At 37.7% G+C, this 24,878-nt stretch overlaps 1 protein-coding gene across 2 annotated transcripts in view; it reads left to right on the forward strand.

Moving 5' to 3' along the window:
• The window catches only part of PDE3A (phosphodiesterase 3A), a 312,963-nt gene extending 288,389 nt beyond the window's left edge, over positions 1-24,574 (forward strand). For both annotated transcript variants that reach the window (XM_045781385.2, XM_045781386.2), the window contains exons 10-16: positions 320-431; positions 6,903-7,016; positions 7,153-7,352; positions 9,007-9,210; positions 9,887-10,042; positions 12,162-12,414; positions 20,377-24,574. In XM_045781385.2, coding sequence (XP_045637341.2) covers positions 320-431; positions 6,903-7,016; positions 7,153-7,352; positions 9,007-9,210; positions 9,887-10,042; positions 12,162-12,414; positions 20,377-20,618 — 1,281 coding nt within the window. In that variant the 3' untranslated portion in view covers positions 20,619-24,574. The remainder of the gene's footprint in view (positions 1-319; positions 432-6,902; positions 7,017-7,152; positions 7,353-9,006; positions 9,211-9,886; positions 10,043-12,161; positions 12,415-20,376) is intronic.
• Positions 24,575-24,878: the final 304 nt, after the last annotated feature.

The following is a 24,878-nucleotide window of genomic DNA, read 5'->3' on the forward strand; positions in this document are numbered from 1 at the left end:
GCACTATACAATGAGCAGTTTCATAAGTAGGAGTCTCTCGTACTTGATACCACACACAATTGAGTGCCTTGCTATGTTTCTGTAGTGGATACTGTTGTTTGGGTTGGTTGTATGTCTGCACCTTTAAAAACAGATTAAATACCCCTTGTGATCACGGGCTACAGGGGCTAGACACAAAGAGTTCTTCATTAATTACTTGACGTACTGTTCCCAATACGTGTCTCTACTGGCCAGGAATTACTTGTTTTAATTTCTTTTTCTTTTTGTGTCTAATACATACCCAGGGATGTTTTGTAAAGCTTTGTCTTTCTCTTTATAGGTATCATACAGGCTTTTTGAAGACATGGGCCTCTTTGAAGCTTTCAAAATTCCAGTTAGGGAATTTATGAATTATTTTCATGCTTTGGAGATTGGATACAGAGAGATTCCTTGTAAGTATAAGTTATTTGTGAAATAATACTTTTCACATCTGCCGAATTCGCTCTGAATCGTTGGCGGCTAGCCGAGAACTACCCATGGTAAACACCGGATGGGGCCCCGTGGTCGAGTGGTTAGGAGATTACAGCCTGTTCCAGAATCCTGGTCCCTTCACTTCTCAGCTGTCGAAGTGGGCCTTATTTCACCTCTGCATGGCTCATTTCTTAATCCGTAAAATGGGCATCAAAATATCTGCTTTGTAGGATTGTTATAAGGATAAAATGAGGTAATAAATCTAAAGGGGTTATCCTAGTGCCTTCACATAGTAAGTCAGTTAAAGTGTTTAACATTTAAATAATTAAATGTTAAATTTATTGCTCATTTTATAATACACTCCTTTTATTGGGTGAGTTCAACTTTTGTTCTGCCATCTGGAGAGTTAAATCATGAACTCTTGCAGTTTTTTCAATAGAAGAAAGACCTGGCTGAGGGTAGAGGGACAGGAGGGTGATGGTCTAATTAATAAAATAGAAAAACAGAGACACCTAAAAGTGGTTTGCGAAGAAATTATTAGAAGCATTTTAAAAATCAAATGAATGTGAAGACCAAAGGAAGAGACACAACCAAGTGTTCAAGTTTAGGAACTAAAATATTGTGAAAGAAATTTTGTCATTTGTAATAATGCAAAATTAGAACAGAGAGGAGATGTTAAATTTTCAATATGGAGCATTTCAGGTATCATCTGAACGTGTGAGTAGAATCATCCTACCTGTTATAAAATATATGGAACTAAAGAAAATGTCCAAAAATCCAGTCAGGGAAGTTGTGAAAATGTGCAGAAATCATGTGGTACCTTTAGAAAATAAATGCATAGCAAGAGAAGTGGTCAGACATCATACATTGGTTGAAGCGTGCCTTAGAAATGCGTTATTCAAATGTTTCAAGTTTTAAATTTGCTTCTATACACCTTAGACTTCAAAACTCCATATCTTTTTCCAGTTGTAAACAGCTAACGTCAAATAAAAAAACTTTACGGAGACAGATAAAGTACAGGCATTTCCAGAAAGCGGTAGTACGTTAAAGGAGTGATCCATTATTAACATATTGTTGTTCAAAATGCCACCCACATGCTACATGGAAATGAACATGCACAGCTGACGGTGTGTGATAGCAGAAGATCATGAAGCATTGGCTCTACAAATGAGAGTTGTTGGAGAATATGGGACCCAAATGCAGACAAGACAAGACAGGGGGTGTAGAAAAGAGAGGAGCTTAAGAGCACTGGGTCCCTTGGGAAAGTCTGGCCAGTAGGGCCATGGAAATAGAGAGAGACAGAGAGACAAAAAAGGGGTAGTTTGAAAGAATCTCAAGATAAGCGTTGCTTTCTTAATACCGTTTTCCCAGGGCACACCCTGGTTGGATGCCAGTGATTGACATAAGTGTTACTGAAATTTCAACAGCTAGTCATCAGACTGAATTTATAAATTGTTGTATTTCCAAATGTATTTTAGTGACATAATCAGCTATTGCCAAGTCCATTAAGTACCAGTTGATATAACTACTAACTTTTCTCTAGGCAGTGTGTCATAAAATCATAGGGAAAGTTGACCAATATTAAAGTGTAAAAAGAAGTTTCCAGATTCTAAATTTTATTATTCATTTTTATATTTTCTTATTTTATAATGGAATAGATGTTTCTTTTTTCTGAAATAGTGGCTTCTTCATTCCACGTGAAAAGAATTTGTTATAATAAACCTGCTTGTTCTATTAGGAACCCCAGACACTTTCTGTAAAGGGAATTCATTTACAACTTCTCACAGAGAAGTTTTAGCTTGATTGGTGACCTCTTTTAAATAGTAATTCCTTGCATGTGGTAGTGTTGTAAATCTAGACTAATCTAGATATTTATTAAATGCTTCGTTTATCATTAATTATAATTATACGCAAAAATTTGTTGTATGTCTCCTTTAATATCTACTCCTATAGGACTATATTTCTAATAGCTCTCTCTAAATAAACCCATACCTAAATGAAAAAGCCCAAGAGTAACTAAAATGGGATTAATTTATGACAATGACCTAAAATACTAGAAACTAAATTTTATTATACTTCTAAGCACAGTTTTAACAATTTTTAAGAAAAGAGGGAAAATATGGGGCGCCTGGGTGGCTCAGTCGTTAAGCGTCTGCCTTCGGCTCAGGGCGTGATCCTGGCTTTCTGGGATTGAGCCCCACATCAGGCTCCTCCGCTATGAGCCTGCTTCTTCCTCTCCTACTCCCCCTCCTTGTTTTCCCTCTCTCGCTGGCTGTCTCTCTCTCTCAAATAAATAAAATAAATCTTAAAAGAAAAAAAAAAAGAAAAGAGGGAAAATATGAAGACTTTTAAATTTGTACCCAGAGCCCTTACTAAAATTTGAGGTATCTAGATTTAAAAATAGCCACAGGTCGGTAGGTAGATATTTCATGGAGTAGCAGTGGACGAGGTATAAATAAAGGAAACTCACTCATAGAAATATTGTACCAAATATATATTTGTTCAGTAGAGATTAGGATAAATTAAGATATAGTTTATACTCATTTGCACAGAGAAATAAATAATGTTCAGTATTGTTCACAGTCCCTTTCAATTGGGCATATTGGCAAGTAAAGAAAACAAATCATCAGGTCCCATTCATTCATGAATTCAAAGTCAAATTTTGAGAGTGCTTTTTCTATTTTCAGAGACTTTCATTTCTAAGATATATTCTTCCCAACACCTCTCATTCTTGTTATTGAAGTTGAGAAATGGGTAGAATGGCAGCAATGAGAATAATCTTGCTCCATCTGTGTTTAGTTCAGTTCGGTTAAGCTGTATGTCATGTGCCTGCCAGTTTTAAAGCTAGAAAGTGAGGTGGCATGGGCCGAGCTAAGAAGGCAGAACTAGGACAGTATTTGCTATGGTCCAAAAGGAAAAATGTTTAAATTGTCACTTCTCTTCTTTAACACTTTCCCAAAGGAGCATAGACAGAATTTTCAATTGAAAATCTATAGGTCCAAAAATCTATACATTTTACATATGACTCCAACCCTCCATGCCTGCTCACTTCAACTCTGTGCTTGAAGGATAAGGAGAAAGTTGAGAAACACAGAAGGGGGAGCTGGGCGGACTGTGGGATGAGAAAGGGTGTGTTATGTGTTTGGTGTTTGCGTGTGTGTTTCTTTGTCGGCAGAGGCAGAAGGGATATGCCAGGTGGGCGGGGAACTATCAAGAGTTAGGGGTTTGTCCAAAATGCAGAGATGAAGGAAGAGGGATGATAATAATAGCTCTGATACCATTCCTTCTCCCTCTCAGTTGCCTGCCATGGCTGTAGGAAGAGGAATTTTTAAGCATGTTTATGTGTCCTACAGAAACCGACTGAATCCCTTGTGTTGACGTAGCTAGCTTCTTTCCTGGGCGCCTTTGCTCCTGAGTGGGTCACCAGAAAGTTAATGGCGAGAACAGCAGCAGTGCCAACACTTGGTATAATACTTGCACATAGTGCATGCTAAGGAAATACTTGTTTAATAAACATGTTATTGACCGCTCGTAAGGCAGGTGATTTTCCATCCTGCTTAAGTGACAGTTATTCTTCTAGATCTGCACATGCATAACTGGAGATATTTTTTTTTAAGGACTTAGGTTTGGTTAACTCTTATTTAAGTATTTTTGAACCGCAAAAGCAAAAGGGCTACTTTTTTTCCCCATATACCGTCTTTTCCTAATTTTTTGATCAAGATTATACTAGCCTCATAAAATGAGTTGGGTAGCTCCCCTCCTTTTTATATTTTCAGCACTAGATTATTTAAATAGCATTATTTGTTCACTGGAAACTTACAAAAATTATCTATAAAGCCTTCTGACCCTTGGCCTTGGGGCGGGGAATAGGACAGAGAGCAGTAAGCTCCACAGCTGCGAGTTTGTCTGTACTTGGTGTTGTCTGTCTGTCACTCCACACAGGCTCCACCAGCACCCTGCTACTGCCCCATCTACCCTTGCAACGCTGGGCACATGCACAGCGTTCTGTGACTTGCAAGAGTAATGGTAATTACTTGCTCATAGTAATTTCCCCAGCTTGCAACAAAGGAGAAGAAAAGACCTCAACTCAGAAGCTCTCTCCCAACCTTTCCCCTCACAGTAGCAGCTGGGGCATTTTCTTCCTCTACCAGGTCATCACTGCCTTCTCCCTCCTCCAAGCGCTTAGCATATCTTTTATTTTAGCTCTTCAATTCTTAACAAATCCAGCATTGATCTTGGAAGAAAACCGGTGATCTGTGCTTACTCACCGTCTTGTTCCAACAGCAATCATGTATTTTTTTTTTAAGATTTTATTTGTTTATTTGAGAGAAAGAGAGCGCGCTCCACATGTGAGCACAAAAGGGAGGGGGGGCAGAGGGAGAGGGAGAAGCAGGCTCCCCGCAGAGCAGGGAGCCCTACACGGAGCTCTCTCCCAGGACCCTGGGGTCATGACTTGAGCCAAAGGCGGACGCTTAACCAACTGAGCCATCCAGGTGCCCCAGCAATCATGCATTTTATGTGAATTATATTTACAATATTTGCAAGCTTACTATGTGTCAGGAATTCAAAATATATGTTTTCTTCTGTAATTCTCACAATTGTACTGTGACATAAGGCACTATTATTTAATATGTCTATTATTTTTTTAAGGTTAGATGAGATATGGAGTTGTGAGCAACTCACTGGAGCTCACACAGGTGGTAAATACCAGAACAAATTCAGATCTGTCTTAAATCCAGACACTTTTAGCATGGCCAGTTTTATACATGGCACAAGTATGGGTCTAAAATGTGTGGTCTTAGATGACTTGAGATAGTCTATACACAGAGATGTAGACTCCAATTTCAATGAAATTGTTCTTTGGACGACTAGATAATATCAGTATTCTCCTCCGGCAATGACACAGGGCACAGGGTTTGCTGTTTCCTCCTTTGGAGCCTTGGATGTCTGTTTCTCAAAGCTCTTCTAAAACTTCCTCTCAAGTCCTCACAAGGCCCCTCTACTGAAATGCTGGGAGTTTACATAAGATTTAGCTACATGTCATCACTTAAAGACTGACTCTTAAGAGTTGCCAGGAATGTAGAGAAATAGGCACCATCTACCTACATTCTCCCTGTGTGCCACCAACACCAAAAATATTAGTTTTTTCTGGGCTACCTGGGTGACTCAGTAGGGTAAGCGTCTGCCTTCTGCTCAGGTCATGATCCTGGGGTCCTGGGATCAAGACCTGCCCCACGCTCTCTGCTTAGCCCCGAATATGCTTTTCCCTCTCCCTCTACCCCTCCCCCAGTCCAGGCTCCTGCAAGTGCTGTCTGTCTGTCTCTCTCTCTCAAATAAATAAATAAAATCTTTAAAAGAAAAAAAAAATGTTAATTTTTTCTTTCTTCCCTGATCAGGAACCAGATGTTTTCCCCAATTCCCATTATCATTCTTACCATTCTTTTCTGTTTTCTCTTTCTCTGTTGAGTATTATTCAAAGATGTGATCTATATTGGAAGAGACTATATTATGGTAGGTCATTGGGAATAGATTATGTAAAGTTAGCATCCTTAGGATAATGTATAACAATCAAGGAAAGGGCCAGTAAACAAGAGAAAAACTTGGAAGAATTGCACCAGAAAAAGGTGAGCCAAGAACACACCAGGCCTTTGGTCATGGTTCAGTAGAAGCCGAGCTGCACGTATGGAATAGACCCCCGTCCCATGATAACGATGTGTAACTAGAGGATTTGGTTTTCTCATAGATTTTCCTCTTTTAAATGATTCAACTCTCTACATTAACATACAAAGAAGTTCTTATTTTTCTCTTCAGGTATTTCCTAGAGCTGTATTCCTAAATTAGAATTTTTAGATCAGAGAACATTATTGATTGTGGTTTTCAATTTTGCTTTGTGAATTTAACCTACATATAGAAGATATATTATTAATTTTTACCAGTGTTTTAAGTTTGATCCAAAAGAATACTACTTTGTCTTATTCACAGATTTTATTTGCATGCTATTTATCAGAGATGAAATATGAGGTAGTATAAACCATTGGTCTGACCTAGCTGAAGTATGTCATGGGTTTTTCTTTTATTCTGGTCCTCTGTATAAGCATAAGCTTATACAGGAGCGTGGAAATAAGTATAAGGGTAAACATCACAGTGATGGCACATAGTGAGCTTTCTATAGATGTTAGGGTTCTCGTAGACTCTGGACATAGATTTTTCCATTTCAGACATCTGCATGCATAATGAATGTTGTGTGTGCTTTTTTTTTTTTTTTTCCTTGTTACTATGGTTATTATGGAGTCATGGAAGAGTAATCAAAGAGTATTTGTCCTAGAATGTTTGGCCGCCTTTCCCTGGCATATTAAAATGTTAAGACTAAACTGTTTATCCAGTAGATGGCACTCTTAGACCTTGGACCCCAAAGTTCACAAGTTAATAACTGTTCTTTGCATTGGTTACAGATCATAACAGAATCCATGCCACTGATGTGTTACACGCTGTGTGGTATCTTACTACGCAACCAATTCCAGGCCACTCCACTGTGATGAATGATCATGGATCAGCAAGTGATTCAGGTACGTATTCAGTACACCTGTGCTCCCTTGTTAGCTATGGGGGTAGAAAACATTTCTTTAAAAAAGGAAGTCAAGACAAATAGTATCAGTTTAATACTTTTAAAAAATTTCTGTTACTTTCATTTTCTCTTCTCAGATTCTGACAGTGGATTTACCCATGGACATATGGGATATGTCTTCTCAAAAATGTATAATGTGCCCGATGATAAATACGGATGTCTCTCTGGAAATATCCCAGCCTTAGAGTTAATGGCATTGTATGTGGCTGCGGCCATGCACGATTACGATCACCCAGGAAGGACTAACGCTTTCCTGGTTGCAACTAGTGCTCCCCAGGTAAATCTTTCCATTTTGAGTCGAAGAAATAATTCAATTTAGAGATTTTTCCAATGGAAATTAATTTTATAAATTTGGCTTGTAATAGGGACCAGATGAATATGAGTCAAACTATATTTAGCCCTAGGATAGAATTTGTAGAGACCAAGCTAATTTTGAAAAGATATCATATTTGTTCCGCAATATTAATGGCAGGCATGCAACTTTATTACCCATCAGAATCCCCTCTCAGTTTTCTTCTTAAGAAGAAAAACTAGTAGAATCCATATTAATGAACCTTCTCAACAAAGAAAATCCAACCCATACGAAAGTCCCTTTTTGAAAAGGTTAGAGAACTAGATCTTTCTTGGACTTTTAATTATATAAGTCTTCTTTGTATATAAAACCCATTCTTTCAAAATATATTTATTATAACAACCGTGATTCTTATGACAGTTCTGTTGGTTAGTGGGATTTAAACATCAATTTATTTCATTCATTTGAGCGAATTTTTTTTTTTTATGAACATAGTCTTCCAAAAACAATAACTTTAAAGAAGTCCATTTTCGTATATACTTAAATTTAGGTCAAAAATTAATCACTGCGTATCTCAGCATCTCCATCTCTGCAATTAAACTCAGTAAGTTTCTCTGTGATATAATTAGCTGGATCTATGTTACTAAGTAATTCTGAGATCCTATTTTTCTTTCTAGAGGATCTAGAAGCCAATCTGGTCTCATACTTATTTTTTTTCTTGTTTGCTTTTTGTCTTTTACCCAACTCCCAACCATTTCCACCTGTCTTATAGACTAGACTAGAATTTTCCTCTAATCTATATACAATAAAAATATATTCTGGTATTTTTTCCCTGACTACCTACTGTAACTTATTTCAGCATGTCCTTCATACACCAGCATTCTTTTTCCTAAAGATGGGCAAATCTTTTTGCCAGCACCATTTATCATTCATATTTTCCTACACATGTATGCATTTTTACTTAGTGCAGTGTAAATTTTCACGTGCTTTGTCTATCCTTTTTATCCTTATGCTTTTTTTTCCTATATTGTCTATCTACCACACTAGTCTTCAAGCAATGTTTAGGTAACTTTCTCTTCTTTTGTAGTGTCCCTCAATGCTATTAGAGAATTCCAAGCAAGTAGATATTTATTATACACCTTTAATTACTAGTTGGAGGGTGATATCTTCTATGGCTGCTTGTGGGCTGAGAATGTTTTGAATTATGAGCCTCTCAGGGAGTCCATTCCAATTTATTAGTTATACGTGCTTAAGAAAAGGTAATTCTTATTCCAGATGTGGAAAGTAACTGAGTTACCTCTTGCGGATTTTAGTATATTTGGATTTTTTTTAGTAGTTAAATTCCTGTGCAAAGAAATTAACAAGCTAACTCTAAGCCCCTCATTTGCAAGAGTTTGAAATAAAGTTTCAAGGAAATAAACATCTTACAAAAAAAGGAAATTTTAACCAAGAAAAGTTATCAACAGTCAATGTAATTACAAAATGGAATTCTTAATAACCAACACTCACAAGATTACATTTCTGTGTTCTGTGAGAAAAGAGGATCCTGAAAGCTTTGCCTATTCTTATGTATTTTTTATGATTTTTTTTTTTTTTAATTTAAAAGTTGAACCCTTCAGTGTTTGCCTTATTTGCCTAGGCGGTGCTCTATAATGATCGTTCAGTTTTGGAGAATCATCACGCAGCTGCTGCTTGGAATCTTTTCATGTCCCGGCCGGAGTACAACTTCTTAGTTAACCTTGACCATGTGGAATTTAAGCATTTTCGTTTCCTTGTCATTGAAGCAATTTTGGCCACTGACCTGAAGAAACACTTTGATTTTGTAGCCAAATTTAATGCCAAGGTAACTAGATTTGTACCAGTCTTCATTTTATGACCATATTGAAAGATGTCATGGAATCAAAGTGTGGGACAAAACTTACTGCTCTCACCTCCTATATGTCAACTGCGGAAATGAAATGCAATAACATGTTTAACCAGAAGCAGATATATGGGCATTCGTCCCAATCTAGAAATCTGAGAAGTTGAGGTGCTGTCTACCTATATATGATACTTTGTGCTGCAAAGAAATAAAATTCTTACTGTCATTGGGTTTTTTGTTTGATTAAATTTGCTCTCATCACTGTGGTATACTAACATAAATTGTCTGGAAGTAGAAAAGGTCAAAACCCTGAAACAGAATCATACATCAAATGTAAATACTCAAATGTTAACAAAATTCTTATCATTTGCAGCTGTATTTATTTACTGATCATTGGTAATATATGCTAATTTTAAATAGCATTTATTTTCAGTTCCATAATTAATAATTACTTTATCCATCATTTAAAATTTTATTTTTCTGATGAGCTATTTTACTATTATGCAAGCCAGTAGCATTTTAAATAGCTTAGAAGTTCCTCATTTCTTGGTATTCTGATCTCTACATGTTAAGATGATAATAAATATTTTGTTGTTTATTCTGTTTAACTTTTGCTTTCATTGAGGCAAACCACATTTTACCTTTGCCCCTCAAACAGGTGAATGATGATGTTGGAATAGATTGGACCAATGAAAATGATCGCCTGCTGGTTTGCCAAATGTGTATAAAGTTGGCTGATATCAATGGGCCAGCTAAATGTAAAGAGCTCCATCTTCAGTGGACAGAGGGTATTGTCAATGAATTTTATGAACAGGTAACTAAACTCTCTTAATCCATAATTAGGCTGCTCATAAATTCACAAAAGCTTGCGAAAGCTGTAAAATTGTGATCGAAAACTAAAAACTCTAAGATAAAGTTATTGCAGGGGGTGGGGATGGGGGTGGGGGTAGATGTTGAAATAATGAAATGACCTACTGAGACATAGGAAGATCATTGACATACCGTTTCTTTTTTTAATTATTAATAGAAGCTCGTTGTCCTTTATTATGGAGGAATGTCCATCAGATTAAATTCATTTACTTTTAATAGTCAATAACAGCAGCATATGAAAAAGCTTTATAAATAGGCATTTTATTTGACATGATAATGTGAGAGTAAACACACTATCAAAAAATCTACCACAGAAATGTAAGCATGAGGTGATCTTCCCCACATTACCCTACACTCATCAGATTATAAGTGAAACTTTGAGTACTGTGAACTACTCTTTAAGAGGATTCCGGAGGTAGTGGAGCATGGGTAAAGGACCGGAATCAGTGACATAAAAGGACATGATGAGGGTTGCTGGAGGGGTGGTGGGTGGGGGGATGGGGTAACTGGGTGATGGGTGTTAAGGACGGCACTTGACGTAATGAGCAGTGGGTGTTATGTGCAACTGATGAATCACTAGATTCTACCCCTGAAACTAATAATACAGTATATGTTAAATAAATTGAATTTAAATAAAAAATTAAAAAAAAAATTTCCCGGTAGGGGGAGAATGGGGGTGATATAGTTACTGTCTTCAAATACGTTAAAGAATGATATACAAATTTAGGATTAAGTGTATCATATATTGTTGTGGAGATTAAAGAAAATAAATTATCACCTAATACAGGATCTGATTTATAAGAAACATTAGATTTCTTTCTGCTTCCCTAAAAAGGGTATGAATATAACCAGTCTATAGAAGTTATAGGGAGATTGATTTCAAGACAATGTGAGAAAGAAATATGTATTATAAAGGCATCCAGAAATAAGGTGAGACACCTTTTTAAGTAATAAATTGCCTATCACTGGACATACTTGAAGAGGGATTAGAAAGAACTTTTGTGGGTTTTATAGACAGGACTTACTCATAGGACAAAAGGTTTGTACTTTCTAGAAAGTAATGTATTGCCTTTTCTAGAAATGAGATTAATTCATAATCAATCCCCAAATATTGAAATACAAAAAAAAAAAAAATAAATAGGGCGCCTGGATGGGTCAGTTGGTTAAGCATCTGCCTTTAGCTCAGGTCATGATCCCAGGGTTCTGGGATGGAGTCCTGCAACGGGCTCCCTGCTCAGTGGGGAGCCTGCGTCTCCCTCTCCCGCTGCCCCTCCCCATTCTCTGTCTCTCAAATAAATAAATAAAAAATCTTAAAAAAAAAAGAAATAAAATTTAAAAAGAATACAAAAAACATAAAGGAAAAGGATAACCCACTTATAATAATTCTACTACATAGACATAACCATTGTTGGTATTTCAGTATATTTCCTTTATTAATTTTGCTAGGTGACTACTGGTTTACAGTCTGCTATTTTTTTTTCCAGAAAGATTTGAAGTAGTTCAAAATAAAAACACTTATGCAGTAGTACTATTAAACATGTTGACAAATAAGAATATCAGAAATTGTATAATCACAGGAGATATAATTCAACCAAAACCTGGGATAAGGTAGCACATTTAATTGAGCAATAAATTATTCTAAGCTTTATTGGCAGCCAAGACAAAAGGAAGAAAACATGATAGATTATGTATTTGTTTCGTAATTATTGCCAGCATTGCATTTTGAAGTACATTTATACTCTATTAGAACAAGGAGTGACATAGTAAGAACTACCATCTGCTAAGACATTAGATCATTTCTTCTATTGCCCTTTGATCAAAAAGCCAAAACCTCAAGATCCCAAAAGTGATAAATGGCAAGAAAACATTTGTACAGGTATCTTAGGAATTTGGGTAGAATCTTTTAGCAGTCAAGTAAAAGAGGGGGTTCACACCTGAATGTCTGGGTTCTTACATAATTGCAGATTTTAGGTGCCAAGTGAATGTTAACTTTACTAGTATTTTAAACTTCCCATGTCATTTATCTTTCTGGTTGACTGTTCATGCTAAATTCCTATTTCTAGGGTGATGAAGAGGCCAGCCTTGGGTTACCAATAAGCCCCTTCATGGACCGTTCTGCTCCTCAGTTGGCCAATCTTCAGGAATCCTTCATCTCTCACATTGTGGGTCCTCTGTGCAACTCCTATGATTCAGCAGGACTAATGCCAGGGAAGTGGGTGGAAGATAGTGATGAGTCAGGAGATACTGATGACCCAGAAGAAGAGGAGGAGGAAGCAGCAAATGAAGAGGAAACCTGTGAAAATAATGAATCTCCAAGTAAGTTTTATAAAATCTATTTCTAGTGTGATTTTCTAAGATTTTTTTTTAATGTAGGTTCAGATAAATTTTATGCTTCTCATGAATCACATAGTTTGTGTCCAGGTATCATCTTCATCTGATTGTGTATAACCTCCCTTCCCTAATATCATAACAATAGAAATTATAGACTATGGAATCTATTATAATACCACATTCATACAAAGATACAGCCTCTGTTATGAAGTAAAAAGAAATCAAGAAGTTGAAGCCTGTTCTTCAATGTATCTTAATGATTTAGAGATGAAAGGAATTTCAGATACCATAGAGAGCAACCATTTTGTTGGCTTAGTTGGAGGAAGACCATGTGAGAGGTAGTTATCACTCATTCATGTAACAAATATTTATTAAGCATCTACTTTGTGCCAGGCATTCTTCCAGGTACTGAAGGTAGAGCCATGAACAAATCAGACAAGATATGAAAAAAAATCCTTGCCCATTTAGACTTTTTCCAGTGGAGTCAGTAGACACTAAGCTTGAAGTACTGACAAATGCTGGAGTTAAAAAGAGGAAGAGGGATATGAAATATTACAGAGACAGGTTAAAATTTTAGATAAGATAGCCACAGATGGTCTAAATAAAAAAGAGATTAAAAAAAAAAAAAGGACTGGAAGAAGTGGGAGAATAATCCATGGAAGTATAGATGGAAAAAGCGTGCCAAGGACAAGAGAAAAGCAAACCATGTAAAGGTCCTAAGGTGGGTGTTGGCTGGGTGTTGAAGAAGAATCTGAAAGGCTGGGGTGGCTGAGACAGAGGAAAGGGGGTGAGGGAGCAGCAGGAGAGAGGCGGTGGGGAGCCAGATGATATAGGGTTTGAAGGTGGGACTCTGTAGGTCACAGTATGGAGTTTGGCTTTTACTCTGAATGAGGTGGAAAGCCGTCAGTGATTTTTCACAGAAAAGTTAGCTGATTGAGCTTACATTTTAAAAGGGTTGCCTCAGCTGCTGTATTGAGAATACTCTTGAGTTTGGGGGTAGAGAGAGGGTAATAAGAGGCTGTTGAAATTTCCAAGTGAGAAAGGACTGTGGCTTTGAGCCCGACAGAGTAGTGGTGTTAGTGACGATGAAAAGTGTTTCCATCTGGTCATTGATTTGGAGCACATCGTGTAGCCAACCTAATCCATTTGAACTTACCTGACTATAAAAAGAGATTATTTTTCTTCTCGTCATGAAATATTCTCTGCTATTCTCCTGTCATAGGGAGGAGACCTAAATAACATAATTGGTAAAACCCATAACCCTTATAGCACTATTGCACGAATACTGTTCTTGTGTTCGCAAAAACATAGTACGTGGTTTCATCTGCCTTCAGAAAGAAAGTGCAGTCATAATTTTTTTCAAAACACTTACCCAAAATATTACGAAAGAGAGAAAATCTGATCATCTGTTCCTATTTTTTAGCACAGTCAGGAAAATTCATGACTCAGTTCATCTCAGCCATCCAGTAAATACAGTGTAACATGGGTATTGACCCATTTTCCCCTCATGTGAGTACTCTGCTGTAAGCTTACAACACAGAGATAGGGAAATCTTTATTAAGTATAAACTGATGAGAGTTTTGCAAATTTGGTTCCAGGTCGAATTTTTGCCTAAGTTCTGTCCTATATATTAACTTAGGTACAGAATGAGGGGAAAGTCAAAAGTTGTTTTCCTTTAGTATTCTATTATCAAAGTAATTATATTTTATTTCTCTGGTGCTTATAAAAAGGTTTCCATTAGCAGTTTGGGGCTAATCCTGAGATTCAGAGGTTGGAGCCAAGATTGGGATTCGTGCCTTATTTTTTCACTTGTTCATTTAATAAACATGTATTGGTTTTCTTTTCTTTTCTTTTCTTTCCTTTTTTTTTTTTTTTTAACTTGTTTTCATTTGAAAGAGCCAGTAGTTTGCTGTCTAAGGACAGGACAGGTTTTTTTTTTGTTTTTGTTTTGTTTTGTTTTGTTTTTCCAATGAGTGACACTGGAAAGTGTTGTAGGCTTAGCCTCTTGGAAAAGCTTTGTTCCCATGGGCCCTCACTGATTGCTGTTTGAACTCAGACACACCGAGAAAGCACACACATAATACAGGCATCAGGAATCAAAGAACACAGGCCAGGAGATTTAACCGGCCCAACTTGTCAACGTTGGCTTTAGCAGCAAACTCGACAACCAGATATTCAATTACTTTGCCGTTCTGTAGGGTTAAGTTGCCATACTGACTTCCAGATTCTGATGTGTTGCTCTCCAAACCTAGCTCTCCAAACTCTACTGCTGTAGAATCCTAGTAATTTTAATTTCATAATCACATTGACTGAGATGGTTAACTTGATTTAGCCTGAAACTTCGATTTCAGAAAAAAAATTTAGATTAAATATGCACTGATAATTTCAGCAATTTGCAAAACTTGGAGATCTCCCAGGAAACACAGAATTAAATGTTTCAATATGGTATCCTAGGGAAAGAAGGCTTTTTCCCAACCTCATAATTAAATCTGAAAGATTCCTACGGTGAACTAAGAGGTTTCTAATGAAGTACTAAGCTGCATTTAGAATTTGAGCAATGAAAGGCTCTTTGTTCTCCTTTCAAAAGGTTCCAGTGCTGAACAATTTGGCTCCCAATACAGGCATGTTTTAGACCACCTGCGGACTCTAATCTACGCAAATTTATTTGGTACAAACTTTCTTCTACGTCACCTTATTCAGTTTAATTCCAGAGAGGTTTATTGCTAATGTTTAACAGCATTAATAAGAGAACAGCTGTTCTCATGGGGGCTGCCCTGAAAGGAAAAGGCGAAAAATTGAGCTTTTGTTACCTCTTCCCTATGAATACACTGCCATGAACGTGTATAACTTTCAGATGGAGTAATCACCTTGACCAGTAGCATTTCTCGTACCACCCTGATTCAGATCTATCCTTCAGCCGATGCTCGTGTGTAACTCTCTTGATTTAAAGCGACAGGTTAAAAAGTATATTAACATTTAAAAATTTCTCAACAGAAACTGATTTGTACCTAACTACAATAAAAGGAAAGTAAAAATAGATAAGTAGATGGCTTTGGTAGAAGAGTAATTTCATAAATGTGCTTCTAAACATCTAATGTAGAGGCGCCTGGTTGGCTTGTTGGTTGAGCATCTGACTCTTGATTTTAACGCAGGTCATGATCTCAGGGTCGTAAGATCGAGCCCCGATTCTCTCTCTCCATCTGCCCCTCCTTCCCTCTCTCTAAAAAAAAAAACAAAAAAACAAAACAAAAAAAAACACTAATGTAGTAGTAATATATCTTATTGATTTTTATAGAAATAATTCAGATTTCTTTAAATTTAGTGTGTGTGTGTGTGTGTATCCTTATTAAGAAACTTTCAAATGAAGAAATTAATGTCATGCTCCAGGACCCCATGACCTTCTGCCTGTCTGCATGCCCCTCACTCTGCCTGGAATGCTGTCCACACCTTCTTCACCCAGTGTATTTAATTCTCAAAATTTATATCTCACGTCAGGTGTCCTATCCTTTGAAAAAAATCTTTTTTTTTTTTTTAAAGATTTTATTTATTTATATGACAGAGAGACAGCCAGCGAGAGAGGGAACACAAGCAGGGGGAGTGGGAGAGGAAGAAGCAGGCTCCCAACGGAGGAGCCCAATGTGGGGCTCGATCCCGAATGCCGGGATCACGCCCTGAGCCGAAGGCAGACGCTCAACGACTGCGCCACCCAGGCGCCCCCCTTTGAAAAAAATCTTACCTATTCCCTCGCAGATTGAGTCATGTGTGTTGCCATGATTTAATATGTCAGAGAGAAATTGCATGGCACACTTATTAAAAATGTCAAAAAAAGACTTTATTCAAGGTTATTTCAATAAGGAAGAGAGATTAAGCTCAATTCCATTGAAACTAAGGCAGGAGAATTTTTAAGCACTAGCATGAGCTAGTGAAAATGTCCTGTAGGACCTTAGAGAGAAGTTGGTCAATGTGATTGAGCCGTCTGTGTTTGCTAACTGGTACTTGTTGAAGTTGGGTACTTACCCTCCCATGGAGACTGAAGTTAGGGACCCTGTTTTTCTCAATCATTTCATTTCAAAACAGTCTCACCCAAGTACTTGAGCAAGATGTTCCTGGATTGTAAAACTGGCTAGAAGTTGGGAGAAGATTTATCTATATTACAAAGGAGCAAATAAGGTATTTGTTCTTTCGACTCTTACAAAGTAAATGCTATAAGAAAAGGGAAGTCAGAGACCTATAATCTGGAAGAAACCTGTTTAAAGTTAGTCAAGCTAAGGGGAGCATTAAGACCATCTTGAACACATGTGTACATTGTCATAAAACAAATACAGCATGTGTGTTTCGTTTTTTGTCTTCTTCACCTTCTCCCCTATAAACTGTATGCTACCTTAAGGCAAGCTCTTGGACTAATGGGTCTTTGTGTCCGCAGCATCCAGAAAATTGCTTGTAAATTAATAGGTAATGATGTAAGTTTCATTGATGGGTTTATCTCATAAATAAAATAATGAATACAGTAAATCATTTTTTAAATTCTTGCCTATGACTTTTCCTGTATCCGTTCCCCCTGGCATATATTCCACTTAATAATTTTGTTATGTGTCTGTATGGTTCAAAAGTAATTCAAGATAATTGAATTTAATGTCCTTTAATTTGAACTGTATTTTTCAATCGATCTTATCCTGTAAAATGCAGGAAATTTTTGTGGTATGTTATAATACAACCGTTGAAGGAATCACTAGTACTTCCCTAAAAATTTCGGTGGATGGCCTCCAAGAGATCTCGCTCCTTTGGCACACCTCATAGCAAATGGATTTTTCTTTTCCTATTGTTACTATTTTTTTTTCTTCTTTTTTTTCCTTCTTCCCGTCCTCCCCCAGATTATACATTGTAAATCATTGCTACTTCATTAAGTAAACCCGAATATCCCTGCTGACCATCCTGGTAACTTGTATTATTAACTCTTAACATAGTCTCAATTAGATCAGAATATCCTATGGACCACTTTTTCGTATCATTGTCATTTTTATGACATATCAACATTTGATCACTTTCTTGCACCTGTGGAACAGAAACTAGGGAGAACATGATTCATCTAGTAGACTCTAACTGAATACTTACTGAAGTCTGGAGCTTTGTGAATGTACACACAAAGGGAGGGACAGGTTTCTGTCCATCGGGAAGTTTACAGTCTAACAGGGGATCTTAGCTTACTTTCTAAATTCTTGGCCTAAGTCTAAAATGGTCACTCAGATAAAGGTACTAAGAGTTATATTCTGGCTGCAAACACACCCTTTTCTAAGCTCAAGACCAGCTGCCTACTGGAAGGTCTCCCAGACATTTCATGTTCAGCATCCCCCTCAAATCTTTTCACCTAACGTTGCCTTTCTTAGTACATCTTAATACCAGCTACTCATTGGCTCAGGCCAGACAGCTCAGGGTTGTTTTTTTGTTTGTTTTGGTTTGGTTTGGTTTTTATTAATATCGGAGGTAGAATTTAATGACCCATCGGTTGATATAACACCAAGTGCTCATTCCATCCAGTGCCCTGCTTAATGCCCATCGCCCAGTTACCCCATCCCCCACTGACCTCCCCTCCAGCAACCCTCAGTTTGTTTCCTAGAGTTCAGCGTCTCTTATGGTTTGTCTCTCTCTCAATTTTCATCTTATTTTTCCCTCCCTTCCCCTATGTTCATCTGTTTTGTTTCCTAAATTCCACATATGATTGAAATCATATGGTATTTGTTTTTTTCTGACTGACTTATTTCAATTAGTGTAATACCCCCTAGTTCCATCCACGTTGTTGCAAATGGCAGGATTTCATTCTTTTTGGTGGCTGAGTGATATTCCATTGTACATATACACCACATCTTTATCCATTCATCTGTCAATGGACATTCGGGCTCTTTTCATATTTTGGCAATTGTGGACATTGCTTCTATAAATACTGGGGTGCATGTGCCCCTTCAAATCACAATGTTTGTATCCTTTGGGTAAATTATTAGTAGTGCACTTGCTGGATCGTAGGGTAGCTCTACTTTTAACTTGATTCCCCCCTCTTCTTTTTTCCCTACATCTAATCAGTTGCCAAAGTCATGTTGATTAAACCTCACAAATGTATCTCACATTTATCGACTTCTCTTCATTTCCATTACCTTCACCCCATCCCAAGCCACCATCATCATGCCGTATCCTCTCAGCTGAGTCCTTTTTCTCTCTTTATGCCACCTTTAAAAGATTTTGTAAGACTCAATATGATTGCACCTGCTTTTTCACTGTCTCCCCCCTAGAGTAAAAACTGCATGCTGGCATTATGTCTATCAGTGAATGGCCAGAACCTGGCATGCTTGGTACACATTAGGTGCTTAATAAATAAATAAGGAAGTGGAAGGCTAAAGAGTAAATTATGGTATCAATTCAAATTCTTTAAAATATCTTCTGTTTCTTCTGTTGAAATTGATTTTATTACATTTCCTCAACCAAGAGATTTGATTCTGTGAAAACTGGCTTCAGTACTTCTACGTTGAAAACATGAAATGTTTTGGTCACCAAGTCAATGTAATTTATTTACTTATTAAATGCATATTTGCTGAGCCTCCTTCTGTATCAGGTGTTTACAGGTCTTTACAAGGCTCCCTAAAAGAAGCTGTAGTCTAATAGAGGGGCTAATGCTAGAATATATAAGAACAAGATAAATATCCTAGAGGATGCACATTATTGAGGACATTGTTTTTGTTACAAGTGACAAGACTCCAATCAAGTGAGCATATACAAAAGAGAAAATGATTGGTTCAGGTAAACCTGATGTTGTCTAGTATCCACGCTTACTTGCACCTGCCCTTGTCTCAGAGTCCCTTGCCTGACAACCTGATCTTCAACCTTGCTTTCTTCATGAGACTGGAACTAGAGCAGTTCTACATCCCCTTCATTCTAGATAAATAAGCAGAGGAGAAAAGATCCCCAGTCTGCATTCCCTGACTCATTCTCATTTTGTGCCATTGGGAAAAGTCCCAGGGAAGAACTCTAGCTGACCTGATTGGGGTCACATACATACCTTTGACCAGTCACTGTGACACAGCTGTGTTGTCAGAAGGTTGGGGGGTGGGGAGTAGAGTTTGACAACCTTTTCTAGAACTACATAATTAAAAAAGGGGATGAGAGTTTCCCCTCAATGATTTGGACTATACGGTGATCAGAAAAAGAGGTAATAATAATGAGACAGGAAAAAAAATGAAAGCAATCTGTATTCTGAGAAGATGATATGGAGTGAAATGAGAGTTTAGAAGAGAGGGAAAGGGAGATTGTTTCTTAGAGGAGGAATTATGTGACATCTGATTGAGTCTTAAAATAATAAATGGGTGTGAACTTTCAGTGACTGAGAAGAGCCTTTGAGAAAGGGGCAGTACCAGCTTGAAAGCACAAGAAGAGTTCACTGTATATACAGGAGAGAGAACAGTGAAGTAGAGACAAGCCAGGCCGTAGAAGAAGGAAGACTGCAAACGTGGGTTCGTGCCAGCTTGTGTGAGAACTTTGAGAGGCGTTTGACATTCATTTTTTAGTTTTCATGAAGCAGAACAGTAACGCTGAAACAAGCTATAAAGAACTCATTCTTGTAGACTTCTGGAGTTGAATTAGTTGACAAAGTGAAGGAAGACAAGAGGTTCTTCCAGTAGTCTAGGTGGACAGTCCTGAGGATCTGAATGTATTGAGAATAATACCAAGATGCAAGCAAAACTTTGTATTGGGCTTTACTGAATATTAAATCCTGTTCACGGATTTGTCTCCATGATATATGACTGATTGTTGCCATCTTCCTCTTATTGCCCCACTCTCGCAAACAACGGTATTGTGATAAACAAATCCGCTGATATACATCTCCATTTGGTACTTAGCTCCTATTAATAATGTGAAAAGAAATAACTGAGCACACAAATAAGTGATTTGGTGTTTTCTCAGGAAAGAAAACTTTCAAAAGGAGGAAAATCTACTGCCAAATAACTCAGCACCTCCTGCAGAACCACAAGATGTGGAAGAAAGTCATTGAAGAGGAACAGCGGTTGGCAGGCATAGAGAATCCGTCCCTGGACCCGTCCCCCCAGCAGCATCCCTCAGAACAGATCCAGGCCATCAGGGAAGAAGAGGAAGAGAAAGGGAAGCTGCGAGGAGAGGAGATCCTGACCCCGGAACAAAACCAGTGACGGTGGATTCAATGAGCTGTGTTTCCAAACAGAGTGACTTGTCACAGACTCTTTTCAAGCCAGCACAACACTTAGACACAACACTGTAGAAATTCGAGAAGATGGGCAAACAGCTATTGCGTTTTGGGATTCTTCGCATTTTATGTGTTTATTTTTACAGTGAGGTACATTGTTAAAAACTCTTGCTCAGAGAAGCTTTCACATTTGCAACACCAGCTTCTAAGGATTTTTTTAAGGAAGAAATATATATATGTGTGTGTGTATATAAGCTCGCACGTAGATACATGTAAAACATATTCACACACATACACGCACACGCACATGCACACTGAAAGCCAGGCTTACTGGCTCCACGATTTAGTAACATTCATATTAAGATATATAGTGGTCACTGTGATATAATAAGTTATAAAGGAAAAAATAAAGGAAAACAAATCACAAAGGAAATGGTGCGGCTTAGCAGGGAAACAGTGCAGTGAATGTAGGTTACCAGCTAAGGAGCTTTTGCTCTTAGTACTGACGGATGAAAGTTCCAGAGCATTATTTGAATTCTTATACATCCTGCCAGCATCGTGTGTGTGTGTGTGTGTGTGTGTGTGTGTGTGTGTGTGTGTGTGTGAGAGAGAGAGAGAGAGAGAGAGAGAGAACGAGAGAGAGGAGTGAATGTAAAGAGAGATTTTTATGGTTTTTAGTAGTTCATAGACTAGCGGCAGCAGATGACTCAGCACCTCTGAACAAACAGAAGGCAGTTCACTCTGGAGTATCTTTGAGGGGCCGCAAACGCCTTCCTCCACGTAGCTTCACTACAGGCCCCTCCGCAGAGGGAGGGTATTCCCAGGCTGGTGAGAGGGCCACGTGACTGGTACTACTGCTCATGCACCACTTGGAGGCGCTCTATCGCCAGCCTTAAACCTGGAAGACAGGCATTTTCCAATCTACTTGCCTAATGAATGTATAGGAGCTGTTTGTGAGTATGTCACTCACCGAAGATCAAATCACCTTTTTAAGGGGATGGCATTCTTTACACATAAATATCTAAGAAGGAGCTGGAGGCAGATCTTTCAGTTAGGTTAGAATTCTAAGACGTTGCCAGAGAAGACCTGGGGAATGGCTCTAACAGTGATCTCACCCCGTGTCTTAATTTGCTGCAAAATGTGTGGTAGAAAAAGAAGAAAGAAAAAGGCAAAAAGAAACCCACTATGGGAGGATATATAGTGAGAGATGAAGGGGAAAAATTTCAGCCTGGGGTTTGGTGTTTGTTGACATAGTGAAAGCCCGATTCTTGGCAACTGTTGAAGATTGGCTTTGGGTGGCGAAGTTTCCACTGACAGCCCTGTTGTGGTGTTCCACGTGCTGTGGGATGGGTTGGCTTCTATCTGCAGTCTGGCCCGTTGTCATGTTCCTTTTGGCAGGGAAGATTATAGAGGGATTTGGGGGACTGGGCCTATTATTGAAAGTCCTTTTTTTTTTTTTTAATTTTATTTGTTTATCTACACTTGTTTATGCTGTGAGCCAAACCTCTATTTAAAAAGTTGATACTCACTTTCAATATTTTATTTCATATTATTATATTTGTCATGAATAGTTATCTTGATGTAAATATAAAGATTTTTTTGTGTCTGTAGATAGTAAACTCTTTTTTTTTTAAAGGGAAAAGGGAAACATTTTTATAAAGTTATATTTTAATCACCATTTTTATACATTGTATCTATCTCCAAGCCCAGTAGGAGAGTGATGATTCATTTGCCCAGAGGTCTATGGACAGCCACTTATATACCTATCCTAATTTAAATGATAATCTGGTACAGTTATTTTATGCCAATTAAATGAGGATGCCACAAAGAATGTTTCTTCACTAGGAACTTTTACTAACTTTTGGGTAACTTTTGGGTCCGTGTCTCCCAAAGAGAAAGACTTTCTTAACCAATACCGAATTTTTATGATTGGTGTCCATTTCTTGCCAACACTTTTTGGTCGTAATTCCTCCTTCAGTACTATGTACGGAACTGCTCATCCATGAAACAATCTTAGCTTCGAAGTAGACCTTGATGGTGGTTTCTCATTTTTGTTTCCTCTGACATTATGGAAAAGAGTGTTTACATTTTAAAGATGCCTTTGTCTCTCATAAATGAATATTCTTCCCTCCCAAAGCAATGATTATACATTAACCCGTGGCATTTTCTAAACAAGGCAAAGATAATACAATCAAAAGCAAACACAATTTCAAGGCAAATTTCCCATTAAGTAAGAAAATATGAAAAGGCTCAAGAAGATGCAGACTCTACTTAAATAATGAGAATAATTTCATACTTTTTGACTTAACACTAGGTCTTCATTATTCAGAATGAACTGAGTTGTTTTCCATTTTCTTACTGTTGCCTACGTGTCTCATGTTTGCAAAAACTACTGTGAATCAGATACATTTATTTCCGCCATGACTTTAACTGTTCTCCTGCCCTTACAAATAAGAGAGGGAGGGAAAAAAAAATTATGCTCACATACCTCTTGCATTTAATTCCTTAACAAAATGAATCTTTTCCCTTTCTCCAAATGCCATACATCTCTAAAATAAAACACTTGTTACATTGAGGAAAACTATAGGTGTGGAGCAAGTGGGATGACAGCTGAATGGTTGAGAGTCTAGAAGCATACACTGTCAGCTTCGTCAAAGCTGGAAGGCCCCAATAAGGGGTCAGCCTGGCTGCCAGAGTAGAGGTCTTAGCAACTACCTGGTTTCATTTATGTTGTTTTAAAGTGCATGAAGTCATGGTGCCCAAAGCACTTAGAACCTCTTCATTCCAGAAATGTGTTCATCAGTCCAGGCAGATTGACCATTTTTTCTTCCATTATAAATTGCCAGTCTATTAAAGCTAAAAGTCCATCGAAATAAAGGAATGGAGATTGAGTATGAGACTTTCATAGGCATTCATTATATCCCAATGTATGCCTAGGGACATAAAAAGATGTTTTCTGCTGCTGATGTTCTCCCCCGCCTTGGTGACAGCAATATTACCCTGTTCACTTCCAACTCTGGACCTTACTCCCTGCAGTGCCAGTGTATTTGTTGCCATTTACTACATTTTTATATGAGCCTATTTATAGGTGCCATTAGATAAACTCAGGTCTTTTAAATGAAGGAATTTCTAGCCCATTTAGGAAAAAAAGATAACTGTATAGACAGCCATAAAACCAGTGGTAGGAAAATTTGAAACTGGTGACCTTGATGCTAGGGGTTGCTTTCTGTTAAGGAAAAGACCAGGTATCATGTGAGCATCATTGGTGTCATTTCCAGCATGCTCATAGAATGTCTTTTTGGTTATCCATCTAAGCCAACCTTTAGAATATTGTTTCCTTGGTGAAAACACCACTTTGGTTTTTTCTAAGCGATAAAATTGTATTTTTTGTCCTTTATATAAGACTTGGTTTTTCTCTCAGTGGAAGATGAAGACAGTAGCTCTGGATAGATCTATGTTGGTCTTCATCTGACAAGTGAAGGAATGTCCTCATATTTAAGAAAATGCTCATTTTCTAAAAGCAGAATACCCAATTTTGTCTGTTCCATTTTGATGGAATTTCAGAACAAATCCTAACTATTGCAATCCCAGTAAAACTAAAGAAAAGGGATCGTAGGACATGCAGACTGTTCAGATTATGTGTATGTATTGTGATTTCCTCATGTCCCCTGCCTCTCTTGATTCGCGATTTTCCAATGTCCCCTGTCACGTGCCCAGAGAACTTTCTTTGAAGGTAAAAGCTGTGCAAAAGGCATGAGACTCAGGCCTATTCTTTGTTTAAATGGTGGAAAAATATAAATTATTTTCTAAGTAATAAAGATATGAAAATTATCATTGTAAATAAAGTCTTAAGTTTAAAATGACTGCTTTACAAAAGTGAGCTATTTGTGTGATGAACACCTCCTGACTAATGAGAAGTGAATAATCAAAAACTCATTTCTATCCTGTTTTGGCAAGTATTTTTTTGGTGCTTCTCTCATTCTGGGGATCTCCACTCTCCTCGCCTTTTAAAATATTTCTAAAATAAGAATGAAAACCACAGTAAGGATCTTACTGCCCTCTCTTCTGTCCTAACGCGGAGTCCCCACTTGATGCCTTTCCTAGCTTATATGTCACTTTGGAAATAAACTGTCTTTTCAAACTGGCAGAAGTCTCCAGTAAAACAGTGTTTTGTAAACTTTCATACTCGGGAGTAAATCAAGATTCTCCTTATTCTAGAGATTATCAGCTCCTGTGTGTGGAAAGA

The sequence above is a fragment of the Ursus americanus genome, chromosome 25 (assembly GCF_024610735.1).
Source record: "Ursus americanus isolate L20-20 chromosome 25, mUrsAme1.1.p, whole genome shotgun sequence".
In the NCBI taxonomy this organism is placed as follows: Eukaryota; Metazoa; Chordata; class Mammalia; order Carnivora; family Ursidae; genus Ursus; species Ursus americanus.